General features: G+C 34.1%; 1 protein-coding gene across 1 annotated transcript in view; it reads right to left on the bottom strand.

Annotated features, from left to right (window-relative positions):
• pip (heparan sulfate 2-O-sulfotransferase pipe) overlaps window positions 1-26,167 on the bottom strand; it is a 167,579-nt gene that overhangs the window by 2,998 nt on the left and 138,414 nt on the right. The window contains exons 2-6 of the mRNA XM_072538103.1: window positions 17,711-17,853; window positions 9,955-10,022; window positions 9,581-9,858; window positions 5,866-6,022; window positions 5,443-5,722 (exon numbers count right to left, since the gene is read on the bottom strand). Of these exons, the coding sequence (XP_072394204.1) occupies window positions 5,443-5,722; window positions 5,866-6,022; window positions 9,581-9,858; window positions 9,955-10,022; window positions 17,711-17,853 (926 nt within the window). The remainder of the gene's footprint in view (window positions 1-5,442; window positions 5,723-5,865; window positions 6,023-9,580; window positions 9,859-9,954; window positions 10,023-17,710; window positions 17,854-26,167) is intronic.

Below are 26,167 nucleotides of genomic sequence, written 5' to 3'. Positions count from 1 at the left end.
CCACCCTAAAAATATTTGAAAACCCACTTATCCTATTGGTGGTAAGACTAAAAGTGACCTTGCATCAGAGAAATGTAATCACCCTCAAGATCCATGACCACCCCAAAAAAAATTGTGTAGCCGCCAGCTGTGTCGGCCAGTTCCGATCGGGCCTATTAATAATATTTAAAATGCCTGAATACGATTCGATGCTTTCGGTGGTAATATAATAACATAGTTGTTTTAACGGACGCTAATGTATCAAGTGATTTAGTACATTTAAAAGTTATTTAAATACATTAACATAAGTTTTGAATATATGTTTTTCAATTTTAAAGCTCTTAAAACTATTGGGTAGACCCGGCCTATCCTGCCTACCTCCAAAAGCCGCCACTGGTGAAGAGACAGTGAATAGGTATGGAATGCGAATGAAAAGTTTCTTTTAAATGAATAACTTTTAATTAACAATTCTTTCCAGTATCAGCTAATATACGAGAAATATTTAAAGTGTGTCACGACGAGTTTACATTATCTATATATCGGAAACTACTTTCCGGGAGACGATATTTATGAAATTGGTTTATGGGGTAACAAATCGGGGGAGTCTGTAAACCCTAGATAGCGCGTCCCCCGCGAGAATGGTTGGACACGAGTGGATGCAAAAAAACAAAGAGAAATTAATGAACTGTCATCCTGGTGCAATATATACGCACCCTGATGCGCATCGCCCTTCCTTCTGGAACTTTTTATTAAATTTTATTGGACGAGAGATCCAAAAATCTCATATAAAAGTTAAACACCTTTTAAATATGGGACATTTCGGATCTCGAGTCAGTAGTTCCCTAGCCCTTCACGGGCGCTCCTAGAGCACTTTGCTCTAAGGGCTCTGCGATATTTTCTCTGTGGCTCTGTGGCTGAGTTTTTTTTACCAAACATTGTTGTTTTATTTCTTCGCCCTACAAGAGTAAACAACAGATCTCGTCTTTTTCAAGACGAGATCCAAACAAAGAGCGTTCGGACTAACATTGCGCAATGTTGCGTAACATTGTGCAATGTTGGATAACAACTGGTAACTATAAAAATTCCACATAGTTACTAGTTCCGATACGACAGACCGCACCTAAGGGAGACATACATCCGACGGTGGATTGAATAGCTGTTGATGATTACTGAGAAAATGATCTGTTTTTTCAACAAAACCTCCGCATTATAGCACAAACCTAAAGCGATATCTTAATGAACGGTTTCCTATGCAATGGATTGGACGAAGAAATTTTATTAAATGGTCAGAAAGATCCCCAATTTAACTCCGCTGGACGTCTTCCGACGGGGTTATTTAAAATGAAAGATTTATAATACGATTCCTGCCTTCACTGGAAGAACTAAGACGACAAATAGTGCATTATTGTAGTCTAGTAACCCCCGAAATGCTTCAAAATGTTTGTCGTCGTTATTTCTAAGAGCGACTTTATAATTGTATGGACGTTGGTGGATATCATTTGGAACATTACATTCAATAATTATAGCTGATGAGTAAACTGTTTTAAATAATGAATTTATTATTTAATAAAGTTTCTTTTAATGCTGTAAATTCCTTTTAAGCTAGTTTTTGCAGACGGAAAATATTGGAATCGGTAACACTTTCAATAAACTGGTACGTTTTATAAGAAAAGAGGTAATATTGAAAAAATTATGGATGCCTGAATTCTCCAGTGAAAGACCTACTTTCTGATGTGCCACATATGGTTAAAAAATGACATATCTATATCGTTAAAAGATGTCCACTTTGGAATAAAAATCGACCTGTATTTATAAGGATCTTCATAAAACCCAACAATATTACAAATAATAAGGTGGATGCTTTTGAGCAGCCAATCTTGTATAAAACTCCACCTGTGGTGACAAATGGGTGGATCGGAGTAGCTCAGGAGTCACCACTGCCGGTCCTAAGCCCGGGTAAAGGAGGAAGGTTGGGCGTTGAGCAGTGGACTGACAACCTACTCCCGGAAAAAAACACACTGTTACGAAAACTGAACATTTGCCTCGAAATACAGGACGGAACTTTCGGAAACGACTCAACCTACGAAACATGGACTACCGTAGAATGGGGTGACTTTGATTCTATAAGGTGACTTTGATAAAACATGAATATTTTGTTTCAAGAGAGTATACAACCCAAATGTTTTGTCCGTTATGGTGGTTGTCTGAACTTGATTTCAGTGCACATGTTGATTCACTATAGCAGAAGGTGTTTGTGGCCAATATCAAAAGTATACGGTTGTAAATTCACCATTGAAGTTTTTGTTTGAATTTGAAGATTTTATATTGTGTTACTAAATTTAAACATACAGCTCTTACAATAGAATTGCAGGTAATTTTGTGTATGTTGCCTTAATGTAGGTCTAGTTGTCACTATTTTAAAATATTTAACCTAACTTATTTCCGTAACTACTCCATGAAATTGAATGATTTCTTATCCGGGGTCACTTTGATACATTTTTCGGGGTGACTTTGATACTTTATTTCTTTTTATAGTTTGCTTAATGAAACTTCAAACCGTTAATTATTTTCAGGATTTCGTCATTATCTGCATGAAAAGAAAAAATGCCGCAAGTTTATAAACGAAAGTTGGGATCAAGAAGCTACAAGAACTTCTCTGACGAAACTCTTGAACATGCTCTGCTTCAAATAGTAAACGGAAACTTGTCTGTTAAAGCCGCTTCAGAAAGATTTAAAATTCCGTATGGTACTTTATATAATAAATACAAAGGGAAGCATGTGAAGAAGCCAGGGGGCCAAACTGCGTTGACGGAGCTGGAGGAAAAATCAATCGTGTCCTGCATTGTCAAATGTGCAGATTGGGGATTTCCATTATCGACGCTAGATGTACAACTTTTCACTAAGAGTTATTTAGAAAGAACTGGAAGAATTATCTCTAAATTTAAAAACGGGGTAAGTCCTGGTAACGACTGGGTAAAACTTTTTTTAGAGAGACATAGTCAGCAAATCTCTGAACGACTTGCGTCTAACATTACTAGAGCTCGGGCAGGTGTCACAAAAGAAACGATAGAATCATATTTCAATAATTTAAGAACAACTCTCTCAAATTGCCCTCCATCACACGTTTTCAATTACGATGAAACCAACATTAGTGATGATCCGGGGAAAAGAAGATTGCTTTATAGAAGAGGGACCAAATATCCAGAACAAATCACTAATCATAGTAAAGCCGCCACATCAATAATGATGTGCGGTGCTGCTGATGGTACACTACTCCCTCCTTATATAATATATCGCAGCGAACATATGTGGGATGCATGGACATTAGGAGGTCCACAGGGCTCTTCTTGTTGTAGTAGTGGATGTTGCGCAAGAGGAGCTAGATATAACCGAACAAAAAATGGGTGGATGGACTGGTTTGAGACCATATTATTACCCCACGCAAGACGGCTGGAAGGTAAAAAAGTTATGATCGGCGACAACTTGGCGTCTCACTTTTCAGATCATGTTTTAGAATTGTGTGAATTGCACAATATTGAATTTGCGTGCCTTCCCAGTAATTCAACACACATATGCCAGCCTTTGGATGTGTCTTTTTTTAAACCCATGAAAGTCTCTTGGCGAAAAGTTTTGACGGAATTTAAATTGCGACACCCAAAAATTACTGGTGTACCTAAAGATCAATTTCCGTCGTTATTAAAAAAATGCTTGGAATTAATGGATCAGACAATTGCAAAAACTGAGTACAAATGTGGAGATTGTGAAAAAAGTGCAATTAAGAGAGTTTTGAAGAATGGGTTCGAGGCTTGTGGCATGGTCCCTTTCGATCCAAATAAAGTCTTGAGTAAGATTACACCAATCAACCATGATGTTGATTATGTAGAACCTCTGATTAACGACAGCCTCACAGACTATCTGATGAATAAGAAGTCCGAGATAGAAGTTACTAAACGGCAAAGTAAAAAGGAACTTCATATCCAACCTGGTAAAAGTGTAAGTCGACATATAACGGCAGATGACAGCTCCTCCGATAGCGAGTTAAACAGCTATAATAGTGAAAGCGAAAATGAAATTGAAAATGAAGATTCTGTGGAGGACCAATCATATGAAGATGAGATGAATACAAAACCCTCCCTTGCTGAATTGAATGTTGGAACTTACGTGCTTGTAAAAATTATGTCAGGTAAACAAAAATGTAAAAATTACGTATATGCCGGAAGGATACAAGAGAAATTACCTTTTGACGAATACGAACTCATTGGACTTAAATCACTGGATGAGACCCATAAACATTTTAAAGTTGTGGAGACCGACGTTTTTAACGCTCCTTTCGATGATATCTTAGCAATTCTGAAGATCCCATTGGTTGAAACAAATGAAACAGCAACTACATGTACATTTCCTGGCAGAGTTGATGTTAAAGAAAAATAACTTTGATTTTGTTTCCGTTCAAAATACATTCTTTTGGCTTTTTTTACTATTTTATACTGTTTTACTAATTTGCTAAAATGTATTAGCTGCTAAAAATTTTACCTGAATAAAGTATTAGCTACCTGTAAAATTATTTATTATATACTAATTATTGTGCCTATAGCAGCTGTCAAAGTCACCCCAAAAATTAAAATTGAAATATCTAAAAATTGGCTTGATCGATTTAAAAATGGGTTGACATTGACACCATTACAGCTTTTATGCATCGTCCAAGCTATTTTAAAATAGGGTATCAAAGTGACCCCACATCAATGGGTGATTTTGATATACCATTACTTATTTTTTTTGAGAAAATCCTCAATTTAAAGATATACTAACAGTATAAATTACATAAACATAAGATGCATCCCAATGGACATTTTTCCACATTTTTGGGATCACCCATTCAAAAGTTACGTAAGAAAATATAAAAAAAAATTAACAAAGTCACCCCGTCGTACGGTATATATTTGGAAACTGGATTGTGAGGACACTAAATAAACCAGGAGCTCAAACCGCAGAACTTCAAGTTCTACTAAAAAGACATAAGCTCATGATTACTGCTCTTCAGGAAACAAGATGGCTGGGGAAACGTGTCAGGTACACTAAAACTTCTTCAACCTAACAATGATAAACATTCACTGCCCAATACAAGAGAAGAAAGGAAATAAAAATAAGGGATATGCCTTTAAGAACTGGGTTTACAATTGTCATCATATTATCTTTTTATAACGGAATTTATTTTCCTTAACTCCTTATCATTCCTTTTAACTAAAAAAAAATATTTGAACGGTTAATTTAATAATATAGTTTCGCGTAACTGTGTAGTACATTTTCTAACACAGCTCATCGTCCCGTAAGTTGCTCATCTTTTTGTCGTTGCAGATCTTCTGAGAATTAATTTTTATATAAAAAACGCAGTATTGAATAAGAGACCTAAAATTAGTGCCTCCCTTTTAAGGACATAATATATCAGACAAATAAAATACTTACTGTAATAAATATCAGTAGCTCCATTGAAAAATCGAGGCACATAATGTTCTAAGACTGTTAAAGTTGTATTTAAATCTTCCAATACACCTACAACAGCATAGTTCCTTTCGACTGCCCTTTTTGCGCGTTCCAAAGCTCCTTCTGTGTTAAACGGTAAGCAGTCAGGATGGTGGCCGCAGAAGAACATTGACTGACGTCTGTGATCACCAATACCTTCGCGTATTTCTCCTCTTAGGTATCTACATTCTCGGTCTCCAGATAAGACGCATTCCTCAAAATCCTAAAATATATTTTTTGTCAATATTTTAAATGATCTGTTGTTTAGTTTTCAAGAAAATTTGTTTAGTCAAATTTACTTAAAACTAAATACTAAAGAATACTGTTAATATCATTACCAATTAAAGTCTTTGAAGTCTAAATTACCTTTTTTAACCATTTCGGGTCAGGCAGTGGTATATCAGGGAAAGCAATCTTCCGTTCGACGTAATACCAAGGAGCTCGCACATAATAATACCATGATATAACACGTTCAACCGGATCTCGAACCAAATTAATGTAAATTGGTTCTGGTAATCCAAAACTAAAAGAAATATGTCATTAAAATTTCGCCATCATTTTAATTTTTTTTGATATGAGTTGATTTAACAAAACAGATTTGTATTCTAACAGAAATATTCCTTATATTGACACTCTGGCTTTGCAGTCATAATTTTATTGATCGACTTTAATAGCAAAGTTAAAATTTTTAGTTTCGTATCTAGTTATCTTTAATTTCGTATCACACACCATGATAATATTTTAAGAGTATTGTCGCGATTGAAGACGTGATGGAGAGGTAAGGAAGGCGAAGAGTATAATAGATGGCTAGCAAAGCCGTGGACCTTTCGTTTTGTAATTATATGCGAATTTGTTTTATTATTTGTTCCCTAAAAAACAGTTCAGTTTGTAAGCATTGAAATGAATACTAATGAATGAATGTAACTGCTTGCACCGCAAATTCCCAAATTTTTAACAACAATAAAACCTATGAGTGTATAAAACTGAATGAGAAATAGAGTAAACACAGAAATCCAGGCAATCAAAAGATGGGAGACTCTGGGAGAAATACTCTACAGATATGGAACATGACCTACACGTAGGTCAAAAGGAGATATGAGGCAAGCTGCGAAACCTTGAAAACTAATTAACGAATATTTACATACAAAATAATAACAACAGAAACTTGGGAGATTTATTTCAACACTCCATATAGTGAACTACACCTAGATGAGATTGTAGAATTGAATAATAATAATAATATCAAGGATAAAAAAGGAAAAGACAGTTAAGATTTGATTTCACGTATAGTGCGTCTGTGTATCAGCTTATACGTATTTCGGCCTAATAGGCCTCTTCAGAACGGCTTTTACAGTCGCTCTGAACGTGGAAATATATCTATTCTGTCTTAGGAAGCAACTCTAACATGGCTTTGAATGGACACAAATAACAACATCTGTGCCTTCTAAGAATTGCAAGGCAAAACAGACGTTGATAAAGATGTTATTAGAGAGATGGGGAATCTAAAATTTGCATTCCACAACATATCTCGCCAACTAAGCAAAAATCCTTAGCGAATTGGTTTCTAGTATTCGTACAGAGTAAATCGAAATAAAAAGAAAAAGATAGTTAAAATTTGATTTCACGTATAGTGAAATATTTATATCAGATGTCGCTATTTGCGTCCATTCGAAGCCATGTTAGAGTTGCTTCTTAAGACAGAATAGATTTATTTTCACGTTCAGAGCGACTGTGAAAGTCGTTCTGAAGAGGCCTATTAGGCCGAAATACGTATAAGCGGATACACAGACGCACTATATGTGAAATCAAATCTTAACTGTCTTTTCCTTTTTATTCCGATTTACTCTGTACGAGTACTAGAAACCAATTCGCTAAGGATTTTTGCTTAGTTGAGGAGATATGTTGTGGAATGCAAATTTTAGATTCCCCATGTCTCTAATAACATCTTTATCAACGTCTGTTTTGTCTTGCAATTCTTAGAAGGCACAGATTAAAGCAAAAATCTGAATTTGGTTTCGAAAATTTGTTTACGGATTTTAATAATAATATCGTATGACATTTTTGATAGGGAGATCCTTTCGGCCAGGTTTCGGTTCCATTTGCGTCTTTAACCCTATTTTAAGTAAATAGTGTCAATGCTCACACTAGCCCAGATGGACCAACGGCTTAAATTGCCTTCCGAAGCATGGTGAATGGCTCGTATCATTTTAGAAATGAAGATGTCATTGTTGGAGCCGAGGTTAGAACTCGTGCGCTCTGGCTAACAATGTGGATTCGTACCAGGAAAGCAACGCGGGAGTAGATACTGAACACCAGACAGATAATAGAAAAAGCGAGAGAACACAAGATACCAATGCTGCTCTGTTTCGTAAATTACACAAAGGCTTTCGATTCATTAAAATGGGATACCCTCTGGAAAATATGGACCACCTAGTTAACCTAATAAGAAATCTGTATGATAAAAACTCAGTCAAAGTTAATATACACGGAATATATTCTGATGCGTTCAAAACAACGGAAGGAACTAGACAGGGCTGCACACTATCACCATTATTGTACAACATAATATTATAAATATTTAATGAGAAAAGTACTATACGAATGGAATGGAGAAATCACTATAGGAGGCAGAAAAATCAGCAACTTGCGATACGCAGATGATACACTTATACTAGCAGCGAATGAAGTCGAAATTATTACCATCGCTGAAAAGCTAAGCCGATTAAGCGAAGAATTCGGACTTCAGATCAACACCGGAAAAACAAAAATAACAGACTTTCAACAAATACAGTAGTGATATGCTTTAACCTGCAATAGTCTCTACCAACACCACTCTTGACAACATCCAAAGTATTTCATCTGAGACAACTTTGGATACACAGCTTCTGTATTTACAACCTAAAAACCAATGAAGCTCACATGTATGTATATTCTAAAAATATAGCTTCAAGAGGTTCACAAGAAATACCGTTATGTCTATGATACTCCCTGTCACTTAATATAAAAAGATTAATCGTCAGTAGTGATTCTTGTGACGGTCAAAATAAAAATAAAAATATATGCAAATTATTTGTGTTTTTTGTTAAAGTTACACAGCTTGAAGAAATTGGACATACATTTTAAGAACCTGGTCACACATATGTGGAGTGTGTCTGGTCTTTTAGCCTTATAGAAAAATGCAAAAGAAAAATTCCACAAGTATTTATTCCTTCTGAATGTACTAATGTCATAAGGTCAGCTTCTAAGACACAAAGAAAACTTAAGGATTCTCCGGTAATTCTACACTTTAAAGGCCTCCATTTTATTTACCATTGATGTATTAAGGGTCCACTTTTCAACTGCATAGAGATTTAACATTATGATAAACGAAGTCGAATTTCGAGTTTTATATAAAAATCACATAGCAGTCTCTTGATTTTTTTCTCCTCTCTAGCGGTCGACGTTGAGAAAAGCCTGTGAAAATCTATACATTTAGTACTATTGTTTAAAACTTTTATTAAGTTTTATATTGCAAATAAATGAAGGAATTTATTTGTGAATTATTGACCAAATAAATAAGTAGAACTTAAGAGGTCTTTCTCTCTCTTGCCGGTTTCCCATCACTGAGGATCGTGATTTCTTCCAATATTCCTAACAATTTTTCTCCATTGGCCTCTATTTTCAGCTGCTCCGAGAGCTTCACAGAATGAATTTCCAGCTGAATTGTGGACAACCTTTTTTTTAATCTAGAGTTGGTTTAGAATAAAAACGTTTGTCACATGAGCTGTCCAAGGTAGGCGCAGCATTTTTCTCCACACCACATCTCAAAGGCATCAATTTTTCGGCGCTCGCGTTGAACTTTATTGCTTTCGTACTCAACTCTTCGCAGGAGATTAAACATTTCTTGCTCATTTGCTGCTATAAGTGTAGTGTCATCAGCAAATCTTAAATTGGAGATTTTCCTACCAGCCATGTTCATGACATGTTCACCATAAATGTTATATAAGTCAGGTGAGAACAGGCATTCTTGTCTAAGAATAGGTAAATATTGAAATACAAATTATTACTGTTAACTAAATTTATTTTAAAATAATATACTCACCTTGAAACATTAGTAAAACAAACATGCTTGATGTACACTCCAGGTGGATCATAACTAGATACCAACGCTGCCAAAATAGCTTGATCCTCCGGAGATAGTCTAATGGTTTCTACTCTTTGTACCATATCTTGATGGAAACCAAAATTGTTTCTTATACTCAATCTTCTTATAAGCTCCATCAATGTTTGAGATCCAACTTTTGGTACTCTGTTGAAGAAAACAGTGTTGACTTGTGCTTTTCTGGTGTTATTTAATAATGATGGTTGTAACATGGACATCTAAAAATATTAAGATTATTTTGGATATGATAAATAAAACAATTTTTCTTATCATTTCTTATTTTATTTCTAAATTTGCTTTAATTATTAACTTACTTGTCCTGTACTTTCAAGTAGTTTCATGGTTGCTCTAACTCCTGTAGGTGCTGCAGGACCACTATTATCTGTAAATAATAAGTAATGACATTAGTGAATTGATGAATACATGCTAGAAATATGTATCTAGTTATTATATCTTTACGAACAATTTATACTGGTATTTCTTATTTTATTCTGAATTAACGTATACCCGCCGTTAAGATAGGGAACATACCTTCACTCACGAAATTCATTTTTTTCATTTTTATACGTTCTATATGATTAACAAATAAGACAGCTTAATTTTAGCTTTCATCTATCCAGCTGGATTTTTCCATCTTTCATCAGCTTTAAACACTGCTAAGCAGCACATTTCAAAGAGCGTTTTAAAATAATGCAATAACATATATTTTCCAACCTTAGATAAATATATAAAAACGTATCTGTTGCGAAAAATATATGAGGAGATATGTTGTGGAATGCAATTTTAGATTCCCCATTTCTCTAATTACATCTTTATCAACGTCTGTTTTGCCTTGCAATTCTTATAAGGCAAAGATTAAAGCAAAAATCTGAATTTGGTTTCGACAATTAGAAATCTTTGGATTTCGAGTTTCGTGAAAGAAAGATACTTCCGTTGCTCGAGTTGAAGAACAAAACTGCTGATGAGTTTCAATGTAAAATTCTAATCTCTTCTCGTGGATCTGTCTTATTCAATGAATCTGGTCAATTGTTGATTTTTCTTAAGTCAATATGGCCTGGTATTGTCCAATTATGCCGACTGTGTAAAATTGTAGCCTTTTGTGGAGAACATTTAAGAATTATTAACCAAAGTAATAAGTCAAATTCAAAATATAACAGTAGCAATGTATTGCATAAACGATAAATATGTTATTTAAACCATCTATCAGAAGTCTCGTAGTGTTAACACGACATTGCCACTATGCGTAAACTTTGTACGCTAGTAACCACATATAACCATGATTAGTAATTAAATAATTCTATTTAGAGTCTAACAGACAAGAGAATGAGGTTAATTTTTGTTGATGATAATACGTCATGATGAAGCATTTAGTATGAGTTAAGAAGAAGTAATTTGAATTTGTGTTAAGTATCAAATAAGTATGTCATCTTCCAGTTATAGTGAATCTATGATTGTAGTGAACTTAGGAGAAATAAACGATGTAAGTAAATTTATTATATATTTCCAATCCTCCGTCCAACCTGAATAAAAAGGCTCCAGATGTAATAACATACATATAGAGCAACTTTTGTTTTTATAATATAGTGCTAGCCACTATAGTTAAAAAATGGAAAATCTCCTGGCGCAGACCAGATCACCGCAGAAATTTTAAAAGAGACTGGAGATGTTGGAGTAAATGTTATGTATATGATCTGCAAAAAATATGGGAAACCGGAGAGTAGCCCAACGACTGGACAACATCCACTTTCATCCCTATATTCAAAAATGGAACTCTGCTAGATTGCAGCAACTACAGAACGGTAACCCTAATATCCCATGCAAGCAAGGTAAATGACTAAAAGCTTTTTTATTCCCTTAGATATCAGAAGAACAAGCGGAATTTGTCCCAGGAAAAGGCACAAGAAAACACATCCTTAATGTCAGACAGCTAATCGAAAAAACTGGTGAATTCAATACTCCTATGCTTATGTGCTTTGTGGATTACACAAAGACCTTCGATAAAGTCAAATGGCAGCAGCTATGGTCCACACTAGCAGAAATGAGAACACCCCACCACTTAATTCAACTAATTAGAAGTCTATATGAAAATAATAAGTGCACAGTAAAAATAAACAACACCCATTCCGATCATTTTAGAATAGAGGCAGGTGTCAGGCAGGGATGCATAATCTCGCCAACTCTGTTTAATATCTACAGCGAACACATTATGCTAAAGGTACTAGACGGATGGAAGGGTAAAATATCAGTAGGTCAATAAATCAGAAACTTAAGATCTGCTGGTGACACTTTAATAATCGCGGCAAATCAAGGAGAAATGAAAGACATAATGAGATGTCTGGAGGAAAAAAGCAAAACATATGGACTAAAGCTAAATAGGAGTAAGACAAAGATCATGATAGTAGACAGAGCTAGTAGAATCTTCAACACATTAAAGAAATTGGGGCCTTTGAAGTAGTAAATAGTTTCATATACCTGGGGTCTCTAATAACAAATGACGGAGGGTGTGACAGGGAGATACGTAAAAGGTTGACTATTGCTAAAACAGCTATGACGAAACTGGTAACAATTTGGAAAAAAATTCTAACATAACAATACACACAAAACTAAGGCTGGTAAGGCCACTCATTTTTTCAACACATATGCATCCGAAACGTGGACCTTAAAGAAAGCGGATACAAATAAACTAGACGCTTTTGAAATGTGGGTATACCGCCGCATGTTAAGAATATCCTGGATTGATCATCGCACTAACGTATCGATATTAGAACAACTTAAAGTAAAAGATAGATTGCTTAAACAAATACAACATAGATATTTGCAGTATTTTGGACACATTGCTAGAAGAACAGGTACGGTGGAAAAACTGATAGTCGAGGGTAGAGTTGAAGGAAAGAGACCTAGGGGAAGATCTCCAAGTCGTTGGGTAGATCAAACAAAATATTGATTAACCAAGGTTACTTGAAGCCGAATAACTAGCCCAGGACAGGGAAGGATGGAGGGAAATCGTGAAAAAACTGTAAAGGCCTGATGGTGGCACCACATTCCAAAAGGGATTAGGACTGAGGAGGAGCCACTATCCTTGTAGAGCTCACTGCAGATTTAATCAGTACCTGGTAATTTATTATTCTTAAGCTTTTTAATGGCTTGAGCAATCTCCTCAATGGTAGGTGATCTTTCGTTTGGGTTAAATAAATTTCAATCGTTTCCATCTGGTAGGGCGTTATCTGCTTCTTCGATATTAAATTTTGCATCGATAAATTCAACGTGTCCCTCTCCATCTTTATAGATCCCTATTTTTGACTTAAACTGTTTGAAGCAAAGCTTATATACTGCGGTTGTATTACATTGTCTCTACAGTAACATACTAAGGCGAGCATCAAGATTACGGTTTATGGTTCGCAGTCATAGCAAATAGAAGAATTCATTTACGCGACGAGTAATTTACCGTTATACAATATGTAAAGGTTTTCAATTTTAATAAAATCTAAAAAAATAATTAATAAATAATAAAATTACTTTAAAAAATTCTAAAATATTATTTAAATTTTAAAAATACGGAAAACAGAGTACGAAGCTTCGCTCTAGTCTATAGTACCGCCTATAGTAGTCTATAGTAAAGCTTTTTTTTATTTTGTTCAGATTTCCGTAGAATTTTCGAGTCCCGTTTCTTTTGTTTTCAAATAACCATTTTTTTAAGAAAAGCTTCTCTACTGGCGTTGTATTACTTTTTCTCTATAGTAAAATGATAAGGCGAGCGTCACGGAAGTAGCTCCGCTACACGGCGTCACGGAAGTAGCGCCAGGAAATAGTGGTTTTCACATCAATTTACTACTCTTTGGCATTAAGTGAAAAGTAAGAAATTATAAAAATAAAAGCCAAAAAAAGCCAATAAAATAAATGCCAATAAAAGATGTAGTAAAACAAACAAAAAAATAAAAGATCGATACTAGGATTCGATTCGTGACTAACAAACGGTCAAAATGTAAAAGTCATAATAAATGTTATCCAATTAATATTGAATCCAAACAATATTAAACGATCTGTTTAAATTTCTCGTTTTAAAATAAATTTCTGACAGGTGCGGTACCACAAAGTCGCAGGAGAAAATCAAATACCGGCTGTGATACTGCAAACACTCACCAACCCGTCCGGCAAGAGTGGTGTTTTAATGCCAATATACCCTTCAAAACACAACATGTTGAACTTGAAACAAAATGGGACGATACTCTAAGTGGGTACTAGCTCTACCCAGCTCAGAATCCTACACCGGAAAACCGGTCAGCCTCACGGATTCTGGGGGAGATATAAGCTCAACAAAACGTGCCAAAATAGATACGAACAAACAAAAACAGTTACTACTAGCCACATACAACATCCAATCTGTAGCTAAAGATGAAAAGTTCCACGAAAGAACTATCCAAGATAAAGTGGGATATTGTAGGACTGCCAGAAATGAAAAGAAGAGGCGAACAATGCATGCATCTAAACTCTGGAAATCGCTTATACTATACAGGGAAAACAGACGAAACATATGGTGGAGTAGGATTTCTTGTCAAAAAGTATCTCACACCATACATTTCTACATATAAAAGCGTTCCTGATTGAGTAGCTTATATTATAATAGACCTACATAATAAAACCAAGATCAACGTTATACAAGTGTATGCTCCCACAACAACACATCAGTAAGCGGTAGTTGAAATATTCTACTAAGATTTGATAACAGCATAAGAAGAAAATGATACAAAGTATACCATCATTATGGGAGATTTCAACGCAAAATTACGTAAAAAAGAAGAAAATATTGAAACTAAAATAGAGATACATAGTTATGGCACACGAAATGAAAGAGGAAAAAAATTATATAACTTCTTAGAACAACAAAATTTATATGCCATGAACACACACTTCAAGAAAACAGCAAACCGAAAATGGACGTGGATATCTCCCGATAAAAAGACGAAAAACGAGATTGATTACTTCGTGTGTGGGAACAAAGACATTTTTGAAGATATAACTGCTCTCAATCGATTCACAACTGGTAGCGATCATTGCCTTTTATGGGCAAGGATTCATATTAAACAGACGAAAACCAGTAGAAACAGGCCACATAATTATTGTAAGCAGATAGATCAAACTAAAAGACGACAGAAGGGAGATGAGTACAGAGAAGTCTTAAGAAAAGAATTTGTAGAACATTATCAACAAGAATACTCCGATACAAACACAATTAATAAAGAAATGCAACGAAAGCTCTTGAAAGCAGGACTGACTGTTGCAAAGAAAATGAAAAATAAAGAAGACAGAAAAAATGATGGAACAAAACGGTTGATGGAAAAGAGGCCCACATTTCTAAGCGAAGGAAAGCGAAACACCAATCGTTTCAAAGAATTGAATAAACAAATAAAGAAGCGAGTAAAGGAAGATTTAAGGATCTATAATGAAAACAAGGTAGAAAAAATAATAGAAAACCTAAGCCTGAAATGCTTAAGATCAAACTTAGGAAAGCCTATAATAATCTAATTGAAGGATAAAGATGAAAAATAAATAAGAGAAAAGAATAAAATTCTAAAAATTACTTAAACATTTTACCGTGATTTATATTCCTCAAACAAGAACCCAGATAACACTACAAAGGAAGATCTTAAGAAAAAGATAACGAATGTCAACTCAGAAATACTCCCCAACATAGAATCCTTCGAAATAAAACAAGCTATGGCACAACTAAAGAACAATAAGGCTCCGGGCACAAATGGAATACTTGTAGTAATGTTGAAGGAGGGGAGTGAAATTATTCTCGAAGAATTGAAAATTTTTTTCAACGAATGTCTTCACAGAGGAGAAGTCCCAGATATTTGGAATGAAAGTTTGACAGTACTTCTCTTCAAAAAGAGAGACATGGGAGATCTGAAAAACTTTAGGCCAATCTACCTGCTGTACCAAATGTACAAACTGTTTATGAGAGTAATAACTCACAGGTTAACGTCGAAGCTAGATAGCTATCAACCGGTAGAGCAGGCAGGATTCCGATAGAGTTACAGTACAGCGGATCATCTTCTTACAATCAGAACGCTAATAGCGAAAGCCAATGAATATCACTTGAACTTATGCATTGGCTTCGTTAATTATGAAAAGGCATTCGACTTCATAGAACTTTGGGCAATAGAGAGAGCTTTGAACAACTGCTTATACATAATATTTACAAGACAGCTACAATGAAAATACAAATTGATGCGAAAACCAAAGCTATACTAATCAACAGAGGAGTTTGCCAGGAAGATGTTATCTCACCAAAGCTATTCACACTTGGACTGGAAGACGTGTTCAAAGACATTAATTGGGCAGATAAAAGAATAAATTTTAATGGAAGAAAACTGAGTCATTTAAGATATGCTGATGACATTGTAATATTCGCTACAAGTTTCAAAGAACTACAGACCATAATGACGCAACTATTTCAAGCTTCAGAAAAAGTAGGTCTTAAGATGAACTTGGAAAAAACAAAAATAATGACAAATACACCAAACATTAGAGAAATAACGTTGAGCGACATAAATTAAGAAACAGTAAGCGAATACCTCTACCTGTGACAGATAATAAAAGTAAACAAAGAAAATAAAACTGCCGAAATTACCAGAAGAATAAGGTTAGCATGGGCAGGATTTGGAAAACTGAGTTATATCTTGAAAAGCACTAAAATAGAACAATATTTAAAAACCAGAATTTACGATCAGTGTATCCTCCCTATACTCACGTATGGTTTACAGACGTGGACACTCACCAATTCTAATATGGATAAAATAGTAAAAGCACAAAGAGCAATGGAAAGATCAATGCTCGGAGTGAGACTTATAGACAAAAAAACAAATAAATGGATTAGAAGCCATTATTGACTTTTACCAAAGTAAAAACGCAAAAGAACATGCTGCCAAATTAAAATGGAGCTTTGCAGGACACAATACCCGACTAAAGGATAAAAGATGGAACCACGAAATACAACAAAGGAGACCATGGTTAGGAAAGGGAAGCAGAGGAAGACCACGAATGAGATGGGCTGATGATATTAAGAAGTTTGGAGGACACAACTGGAAGAAAGTGGCGCAAAATAGAAGACACTAGATTGATTTGGGGGAGGCCTATGTCCAAAGTTGGATTATTTAAGGCTGAAGAAGACGAGGAAGAAGAAGAGAGACCGAAAGAGGAGTTACGACATCAAAAGACAATATAACGTATAGGTTATAAACAAACAAGTTAATACTAAACAGAAATAAGAATGTTATAATAAGTAGAATGGAGAAGATAAAAGTGGTCAAAATAGCAAAAGATAAATCACCAATCGGTAGAACAAGTATGGACCGACCGCGCAAAGGACGAGATGGCCACGTTTCATAGATGTGTCAGGCCGTCAATAAACAAGCAGAACTGCGTATAGCGAGGAAGAATAAGAAGAAGAAACATTCATAGTTCAATAAATTAACCCATATAATGCTTTCAGTAATTATCCGGTATTTACTTATAAAGGTTATGGTCGAAACACTTCTTCGGTGTTCTAATATGTTACAATTAAGTTTCAGTGTTTACAGGAAACATAATTTACTTTATAATTTTTTATTCGACATACAGACATTAGTTACGCCAAAAATGTAGCCATTATATTCGAAATATGTTAGTTTTTTATGTATTAATCAATTATTTGCGCTACAAATCAAATTCTATAGAAGAAAGTCTCATACTCACATATTTCATTCCATTCATTCGCAAGTGACACATACTGATTGCAAAACTGCAACGTTTGGCACAATTTTCAGTTACAATAAAATGGGACTAGTATAATAAAATTACTGCATCAATAATAATAAATAAAATGCCTAGTTATTGCAGACATACGGTTAAATAACTTAGTTTCTTCAGGGATGTTGAGATTAATATAGCAATAAATTACTGAACCCAATAGCAATTTTATGCTACATAAAGTTAAAAAAAGTGTTGTGTGAAATTTCAAAAATTTCTGTTTTTTTTTAGTTTTTAAATAAATTATTATAAATGTTTATATCAATTAAATCGTCTTACCTAAGAGCAACTGATTTCCTGAAACCATACTGACAGGTTGAATTTTCACTTCCATTTCTTTAAGTTTGGTATGCAAATCTCGGGTATGAATGTACAGAAATAATGTTGTTGATAGAGCCATAAGGGCTATCAGCTCACTAGTCCTGAAACAAAAGTGTACATATTTACTATCAAAATACACATAATGTGGCCTAATAAAAATTACATTTAATACTTTAACATTACAATTAACATTTTCAACAATCATATTCAACATATACAATTCACATTTGAGGAAAAGGTGGAAGATTCTCTACCATTCCTTGGTATGAGAACTACAGACAATGTGTTGAAAATCAGATGGTTTAGAAAACCCATGTATAGTAATAGATTTATAAGCTATTACTCACATCATCCAAATCAGATGAAAATTAACCTTATAACATTAAGAATAGATTAAAAGAACGTGTTTTAAGGCTTTCTCATTCAGATTGCCTACAGTGAGATCTTCAAGTGTTAAAAACTATTTTAATTATTGAGAACTCTTATCCTCCAAATATGGTACATTGGATGCTTTTTTCTAATACTGTTAATATAAATAACTTACAACTTACACCATACATAAAACATAAAAACTATTTTTTCTTATATCTTTGTATTCAAAAATTAAATATCCTATGAATAAATTAGATAAAACAAATATAGTATATAGCATTGAACTCAGCGTGAAGCTGTATATGTTGGTGAGACCGTGAAAAATCTATCAAATCATATTATTTGCCACAAGAGTGATTGTAGAATAAAAAAAACCATCTTGTAATTTGGCAGGGCATGTAATTGACAAAGATCATATTATGGATTTTGATAACATTAAGATTTTGTGTAATGAAGGTAATTTAAAAGGACCTTTTTAAAAATGGTGTGTATCAGCAAGAGTGATAATAATTTAAATAAAAGATCAGAAATTCAAAATCTAAGTAAAATTTATAACTACATTATTTCTTTATGTAGTTAAAGAAAATGCTATGAGAAAATCTCTCATGGAAATGCAACGAAACCTAAGCGTGAACGAAAAGAAAAACAAAGGAGAATATATAAAATTAAATAAAAAAATTTCAGCGGAAATTAGAAAAGATGTAAGAAGATATAATACTAATGTAATTACTCAAACAGTAGAAGGAAACAAAGGTTTAAAGATAATGAAAAGAAAACTCACACAAAGTAAACAAGAAATATACAAGCTGAGAGATAAAGGCGGAAAGGCAACAACAGATAAACAAAACATTCTGAAAATAACCAGAGAGTTTTATAAAGACCTCTATACCAGCCAAAGACCACAAGACAATTTCCCGACACGAGTAAAGACTCTCATAAATCAGGGATCGGAAATACTTTTACCTATTACTGTGTCAGAAGTAAGAGCAGCTTTAAAGGAAATGAAGGGCCATAGATCGCCTGGTAATGATGAACTCGTTATTGAGGCAATAAAAACAGGAGGAGAAATTCTATTAAAATCAGTAAGCGAACTGTTTAATAAATACTTACATGCGGGTACGATTCCAAAAGACTGGAATAATGCAGTGATAGTCTTGTTACACAAAAAAGGCGATATTACTAAATTAGAAAATTATAGACCCATCAGCCTCTTGACACATATGTACAAACTCTTTATAAAAATCTTAACAAAGAGACTAACACCTAAACTTGATTTCTATCAGCCCAAAGAACAAACAGGCTTCAGGGCAGAATATGGCACAAATGACCATTTGCATATCATAAAGATCTTAATAGAAAAGTGCATCGAGTACAACATACCACTGGTTCTTGCATTTGTCGATTACGAGAAGGCTTTTAATTCTGTAGAGTTTAAAAGAGTACTGGAAACCCTAAATCAAAGCCGAATAGATTACAGGTACACGACACTAATCAAAAACATCTACGAGAACGCTACATCAAGTATACGACTACACGAAGACACAGAAAAATTCAGCTTAGGTCGAGGAGTCAGACAAGGAGACAATATTTCACCAAAATTGTTCACGGCAACTCTAGAGTCAATATTTAAGAACACTCAATGGCAATATATGGGCATTAATATAGATGGAGAAAGATTAAATCATCTAAGGTTTGCAGATGATGTTGTATTAATCGCAGATAACTTACAGGATACAGTTTCTATGATACATTCGCTTAAAAGTCTGTCTGAAGGAGCAGGATTAAAGATAAACTTTGAGAAAACTAAACTTATGACAAATCTCGTAATGAGTGGAAATATAACTATAGACAATAATACCATACAACAAACAGACACTTACAAATATCTGGGACACGAGATCAAAATAAGCAGAGACAATCAAACACATGAAATACAGAGACGAATAGGCCTGACATGGGCAGCATTTGGCAAATTAAGCCATATTATAAAAAGTTCAATTCCCATGTGTCTCAAGCGATAGGTTTATAACCAATGTGTTCTGCCTGTACAAACTTATGGAGCAGAGACTTTAACACTCACGCAAAAATGTGCGAATAAACTCAGAGTTACACAACGAGCTATGGAACGTGCAATGCTGAACGTGAGCCTTCAAGACCACATAACAAACCAACAAATCTGGCAAAGATTAGGAGTTCAAGACGTCATCGAAAGAACCACGACGCTTAAGAGGAACTGGGCAGGGCACTTAGCCAGAACACAACATGAACGGTGGACAAGACGTATTATGGAATGGAGGCCTAGAAACTATAAAAGAAGTCGAGGACGACCACCAACTGGATGGACTGATGATATAAAACGTGTAGCGGAAAACTAGCTACAAGCGGCCCAGTGTAGAGAACACTGGAAATAACTGAGGGAGGCCTATGTCCAGCAGTGGACGCGATTGGCTGCTTGATGATGATAATGATTTCTTTATAATTCATTCATTAAAACCACCAAAATATCTGTAAGATGTACAAAGTATCTGTGAGTCTTCTTTTTCATTATTAAAATAAACAATATAAATGTATCCGTCGAATGTCCTAATCTAATAATATTGGATATCCATATGGTCCATAATGGATCGCAAGGGATGACAACTTATGAACTGCAATAAGGTTGGTAAATGAAGAACAACCATGTCTCAAAAAACCGGAAGAAAGTTAATTATAGCATCGGTTAAGTGCATCGACAAACAAACAATTTCTTTCATGGGTTTGAACACCCTGAATGACTGCAAATAAGTATGTCGATAAGTGGGCCAAGTGGCACTTTTAAAGGTACTTTAATTATTTTTACAAACATATTGACATTTTTTCCAAGTTTAAGATGTATGTAAACAACGTGTTGTACGTGACGGTGAAATAAACTGAAAAACGACTTGAAATATCAATCAAAATAATAAATTCACTTAATAATTCTACTGTAAAAAATATTACGTTTAATGTCAAATTATCGATAATGCAATAAGTTTCTGATTTTACAGATATGTAATATTTTTTGGATTTTACACTAGTCTACAGGCCCCTTCCCATATCAGTTGGCCCAACGTTTGATTGATCAGAAAATTAAATTTTAGAGAACAAAAATAAAAGGTCAGGGTAAATTTTACAAGTTTTAATGCATCGAACAACATTTTTTTTTTATTTATTTATGCCTCAACCTCATAGGGTCAGTGGCGTTGTACAATTTAGAGTTTTACAATTTATTTAGTACATTTATGAGAGACGAGATAGGATGGTTTGATGTACACGCTTATTTGGGGTTGATTTCCAAGGTAATATAGAATGTTTTACTTCTCGTAGTTTGGATGTTGACTGATTCCACTTGGTCTGCCAATCATTAATTATTAAGTTCTTGATTATAGGTTTTATATCTAGATGTGGAATGCTTCTGATTTCTACAGCTTCCGGACTCGAGATTGCTAGTTTTGCCAAGGAATCTATTTCTTCATTACCAGCAATTCCGATATGGGAAGGAATCCATACAAAGTTGACATTTATGTTCATAGTTTGCAGTTGGCTTAATGTTGATTTAATCAGTAGTAGACTTGGATGACTAGGATATAAGTTATTTAGGGCAATTACAGAACTTAGGGAATCCGTAATAATGACAGGGTTTTTGATACTATTTTCTACCACAAAATTTATTGCATTGAGAATAGCGGTTAACTCGGCTGAGTAAATGGATGTTAATTTAGGGAGTTTCATTAATATTTTTGTTTTATTAGACATAAATGCTGCTCCCACTCCATCTATAGTTTTAGAGGCATCGGTATATATAAGATTATGGTTACTGTATGTCTTGAATTCTTGGAGGACATATTGATATAATGCTTTGGGATGGTTATCTGCTTTTTTATATATGGAGAGTTTGGTATTGATAGATGAGATGGAAACAGTCCAAGGGGGAACAGTGTTAATATCGGGTATACAATAGGTATCTTGAAATTTGAATTCAAGTTCATTGAGGTATATATTTACCCTTTCATAAAAAGGAAGGTCAAGCCTAGCATGTATTTTAAAGATATTCCTAAAACGGTCTGAATTTACATAGTGGTTAACAGGATTCATAGGATTTGCCTGTATTGATGCCGCATATGTTAGTGAAAATTGTTTTCTTCGGAATTCTATGGCAACTTTTCCAGCTTGACAGTGTAAACTTTCAGTAGGGCTAGTATAAAAGGCACCTAGTATAGTTCGCAAAGCACTATTTTGTATTCGATCGAGTAAACAACATTTTTGAATTTCCTTATATTATAGAAAATATTTTACAACGTAATGAAAACTATTGATTAAACAGAATAATAATAAATTTAAAAAAACGCATAGAATATGTAATATTAACAAAAAAAAATGTGAACGTTTACCGCTGAGTTACAACCCCTTTATTTTTAATGACATCCACAATTCTTCGAAGTATAGTTTTAACCAAGTTCTAACAAAGTGCAAATATAAACAAATCCCTTATTTCTTGCAATTTGTTCTTCAATTCCTTGACGGACCTCGCAGGATGTTTTCTCAAAGTTTTCTTTTTATTTCACGCCACAAAGTCTCTATCGCGGACAAGTCGGGACTATTTCACACACAATGCAGAAGTGGTATGCCATGGTATTCAATTCAATTTAAACTCTTTTTTGAGGTATGACAACCTGCGCCGTCCTGTTGGAAGACAAAAGCTTCCGCTTGTGTTAAACGGTGTGCCATAATCGGTAAAAGAGATTCTTCTAAAAAATTCAAATATTTGTCCGTTTTTACAATTCCTTCGATAAAATGTAACTTTTCCAGACCTATAGATGACATGCTGCCCCAGATCATGACAGCTGCAGGAAATTTGACTTTTCTCTTTAGACGGTCGGGATGAAAAGCTTCAATTTTCCTGGTGAATGACGCGACTCCTACTGTCTCCAACACTTACTTCAAATCTAGACTCATCACTCCATTGTATTGAATCCCATTGCGACTGAGTCCAATCTTTATGCTCTTTTGAACATTTTAGTCTATTTTTCTTTTGTTATAATGTTAAAAGTGGCTCTTCCTTGGCCTAAAATAAAATGATATTTATTAAAAACAATTCGTACTAAGTTTTTCAACTATAAAACTTACTTTGTAAGTACTAAATCCCAATTTGGGGCCCTTTCTGTGACATGTTGATCTAGAAACGGGTCTTCCAATAACACTCGGTAAAACGCTTAACTCCATATAAGTTGCTAGTAGATTATTCACTATGTAAATTGCCTAATTATGACACTTGTGCTAAATTATTTTTAAAAAGCATTTAAGGCAATTGCACTTCTTTGTCCGGAAAGAAAGTCACAGCTATATAATATTATGTGTATAGTTCTACATTTAATATTGGTTTGGTTAATAGTATGTGTAGGTGTAGATGCAAATGCACTCCCTTGAAAAGCAGATGCAATTTCCTAAAAATCATTCTGGAGCCAATGTACACCCGTACCATAACCAAACCTTTTAATTTTTTTTTGTGCTGTATTTTTAATGTGTTTTCGAAAACTTTTTTAGTTAAAAAAGTTTTTTTTTATTGTGATAAAGAAATTTGTTCTTCTTTTGAACGATGGGTTGTAGTGGTGTTTTTTTTTAAATTTGACGTTAGGTTCAAACATTGTTACATTTAAATATTTACTTACAGCTCTGAAGATGTATTTTTAAGCACTCAGCTAGGGAGTAACATTTATTACCAACGAATATTTGGCGCTTTACTTCCTCTGCAACTTTGTTATCAGACTTAACTAGGGATATTAAGCATGTAAAGTCCAATTTTTTACGTTTAGAATTTTATTTCGGCCCAAAATCTTAATCGTACAAATGTGTTTTGTCATAAACTCCTCTATTTTTTAGTATTTACATTTCATTATTCATTTGTGTTTGAAGCGTAAATAAAGTTACTGAAGTGATAATTTCTGTCAAGTAAAATTTTCCGGTAACTGGGAAATAATTATAGCAGCTTAGGTGAGGTTTAGCTTAGATTGGGTTACGTGTTTAAGAGAATTCTTGATAAACAATTAGCTTTTCTCCTATTACAGCAAAACATACAATAAAAGATTATGCGTGAGTAGTTTTTAAAAACTGTTATGAGCGCTTACGATAGTTCCTGTAATTATTTTTAATTAAAAACAGATGCACGTGCATTGGGAAATCGAAACCAATTTTTATATAACTGGTTTACACAAAGTTTAGCTTTTAAAGTGTTAGATATTTATTTATGTGTAAAATCAAGAAATATGTCAGACATTCTTTATGAAATAGTCTTGATTTGATATATTTTTTGTCACTTTTTCTACCGCTCTCTTTTATTAAAACGTTTGAAACTTGCCGCATTCTTCCGAGAAAATTTAGGTATGTATTCTACTTAATATCACGTTCAATATTTATCATGAATACTAATTAGTTCCTTCGATTGTTAATAAAAATGTGTTTTATATTTTGTAGGCAATTTGATAGAAAAAAACCATTTTTTGCACTTCTGAGCTAATATAATAAATGTAATATCTAATCTTTGTTTAAAAACCTATTAGAACTAATTAAATTTCACATGAGACATGGGTTTACTTTACCATCTCTCTCTTCTCTCTCTCATCGTGATGTCTTGTATTGTCCGCCTCCAAAGATCTCTTGGTTATTTTTTTTTTAACTAAGGCATAAAGTTTTTTGCATATTTCTGTAATATGGTCGATCCGTATTGTTGGGGATCTTCTTCGTGATTTTTAGTCTTCTACATTTCCTTGGATAATAAGTCTTTTCATGATTTCTGTGTCTGCTCCCATAACATATCCGAAGTATTTCAATTGTTGAAGATGGACTTTGCTGGAGAGCCGTTTGCTCATTTAAAATTGAATTGTTTGTCCTGTGGTTCATCCACTTCATCATAGAGGAATACAAAAACGTCAATAAGCATATTGTTACGATAAATAATGACGTGTCATATGACTCAAATTGTAAACATATTTATTACTAATATCTTTTCTGTTCTAGTTATTTCGGCACTCAGTTGAAAGACCTGTTTACCTGCCGGCAGAAATTTCTAGTCCCTTCGCTAAAATACCTGTTCACCTGAATTATTATGAATCACCCACGATTCGAAATTTCCAGACAGGCCGAATAAAAACCAGTCTGAGCGACATTCTGGGGTCTTCGATGGGGTTTCGCCGCAATTCTCGAATAACTGTATTTTATATTTAAAGAGGAATTTTGTTGTAAGGAGAACAGTTAGTTTATGAAGATCGCGCCTCGCTTTAAAATGTAACGCACGTATTATAATAAATTATATAATCATTAGTGTAAGATAAATTAGTAATAAAGACTTTAATAAATTTGTAAGTGTTATAAATAGAACCTTCAATAATAAATAAAAACAATTGCAGGTATATCACAATACAGACAAATATCTGAGAACGCAAGTAATGCAATTTAGCTAGTAAGGTAAAAATATCCGCCGGAAATACCCCTTATTGGTATTAGCATAATATAATATGACAATATGGACAGTAAAACGCAATAAGCCAGTTGCCGGCATTAAATAAAACCATAAATCATAAGTCAATATAGTTTTTCCCAAAATCTTAACAAATAACAAATTACCAGAATTTGTATTAGCAAAAGATAAAAAGCAATTGTCGTTCTGTCCGTAGTTACAGTTAGTTCAGTTTGGTGTATTCTTTGGTTCAGTAAAGTTGTGTTTAAGTATTTATCCAAAGTGTTTGAAAATGCCAAAACAAAGTGCAAGTAAATCAAATCTTTTGAAAAAATGGATTAATAGTAAAACAGAGTACAAAATGATTAATGACAACCATCTATTTTGCACGGTTTGTAACAAACCGGTATTAGCTTGTCAAATTTAACGTGATACTTGGCCGATTTGAAATTAGGCTCCACCCACGATGCGTATTCGACCACAACACAATTCGTCCTTATTATTTCTTGGCCCTTCGAAGTGCAAGGTACTTGTATAGTCTGCGACAAAGTTTTTTTTATTTTACTTATGTT

Source organism: Diabrotica undecimpunctata, chromosome 7 (assembly GCF_040954645.1).
Source record: "Diabrotica undecimpunctata isolate CICGRU chromosome 7, icDiaUnde3, whole genome shotgun sequence".
Lineage (NCBI taxonomy): Eukaryota > Metazoa > Arthropoda > Insecta > Coleoptera > Chrysomelidae > Diabrotica > Diabrotica undecimpunctata.
The sequence above is the reverse complement of the archived record's forward strand: the minus strand, read 5'-3'. Positions and strand labels throughout refer to the sequence as shown.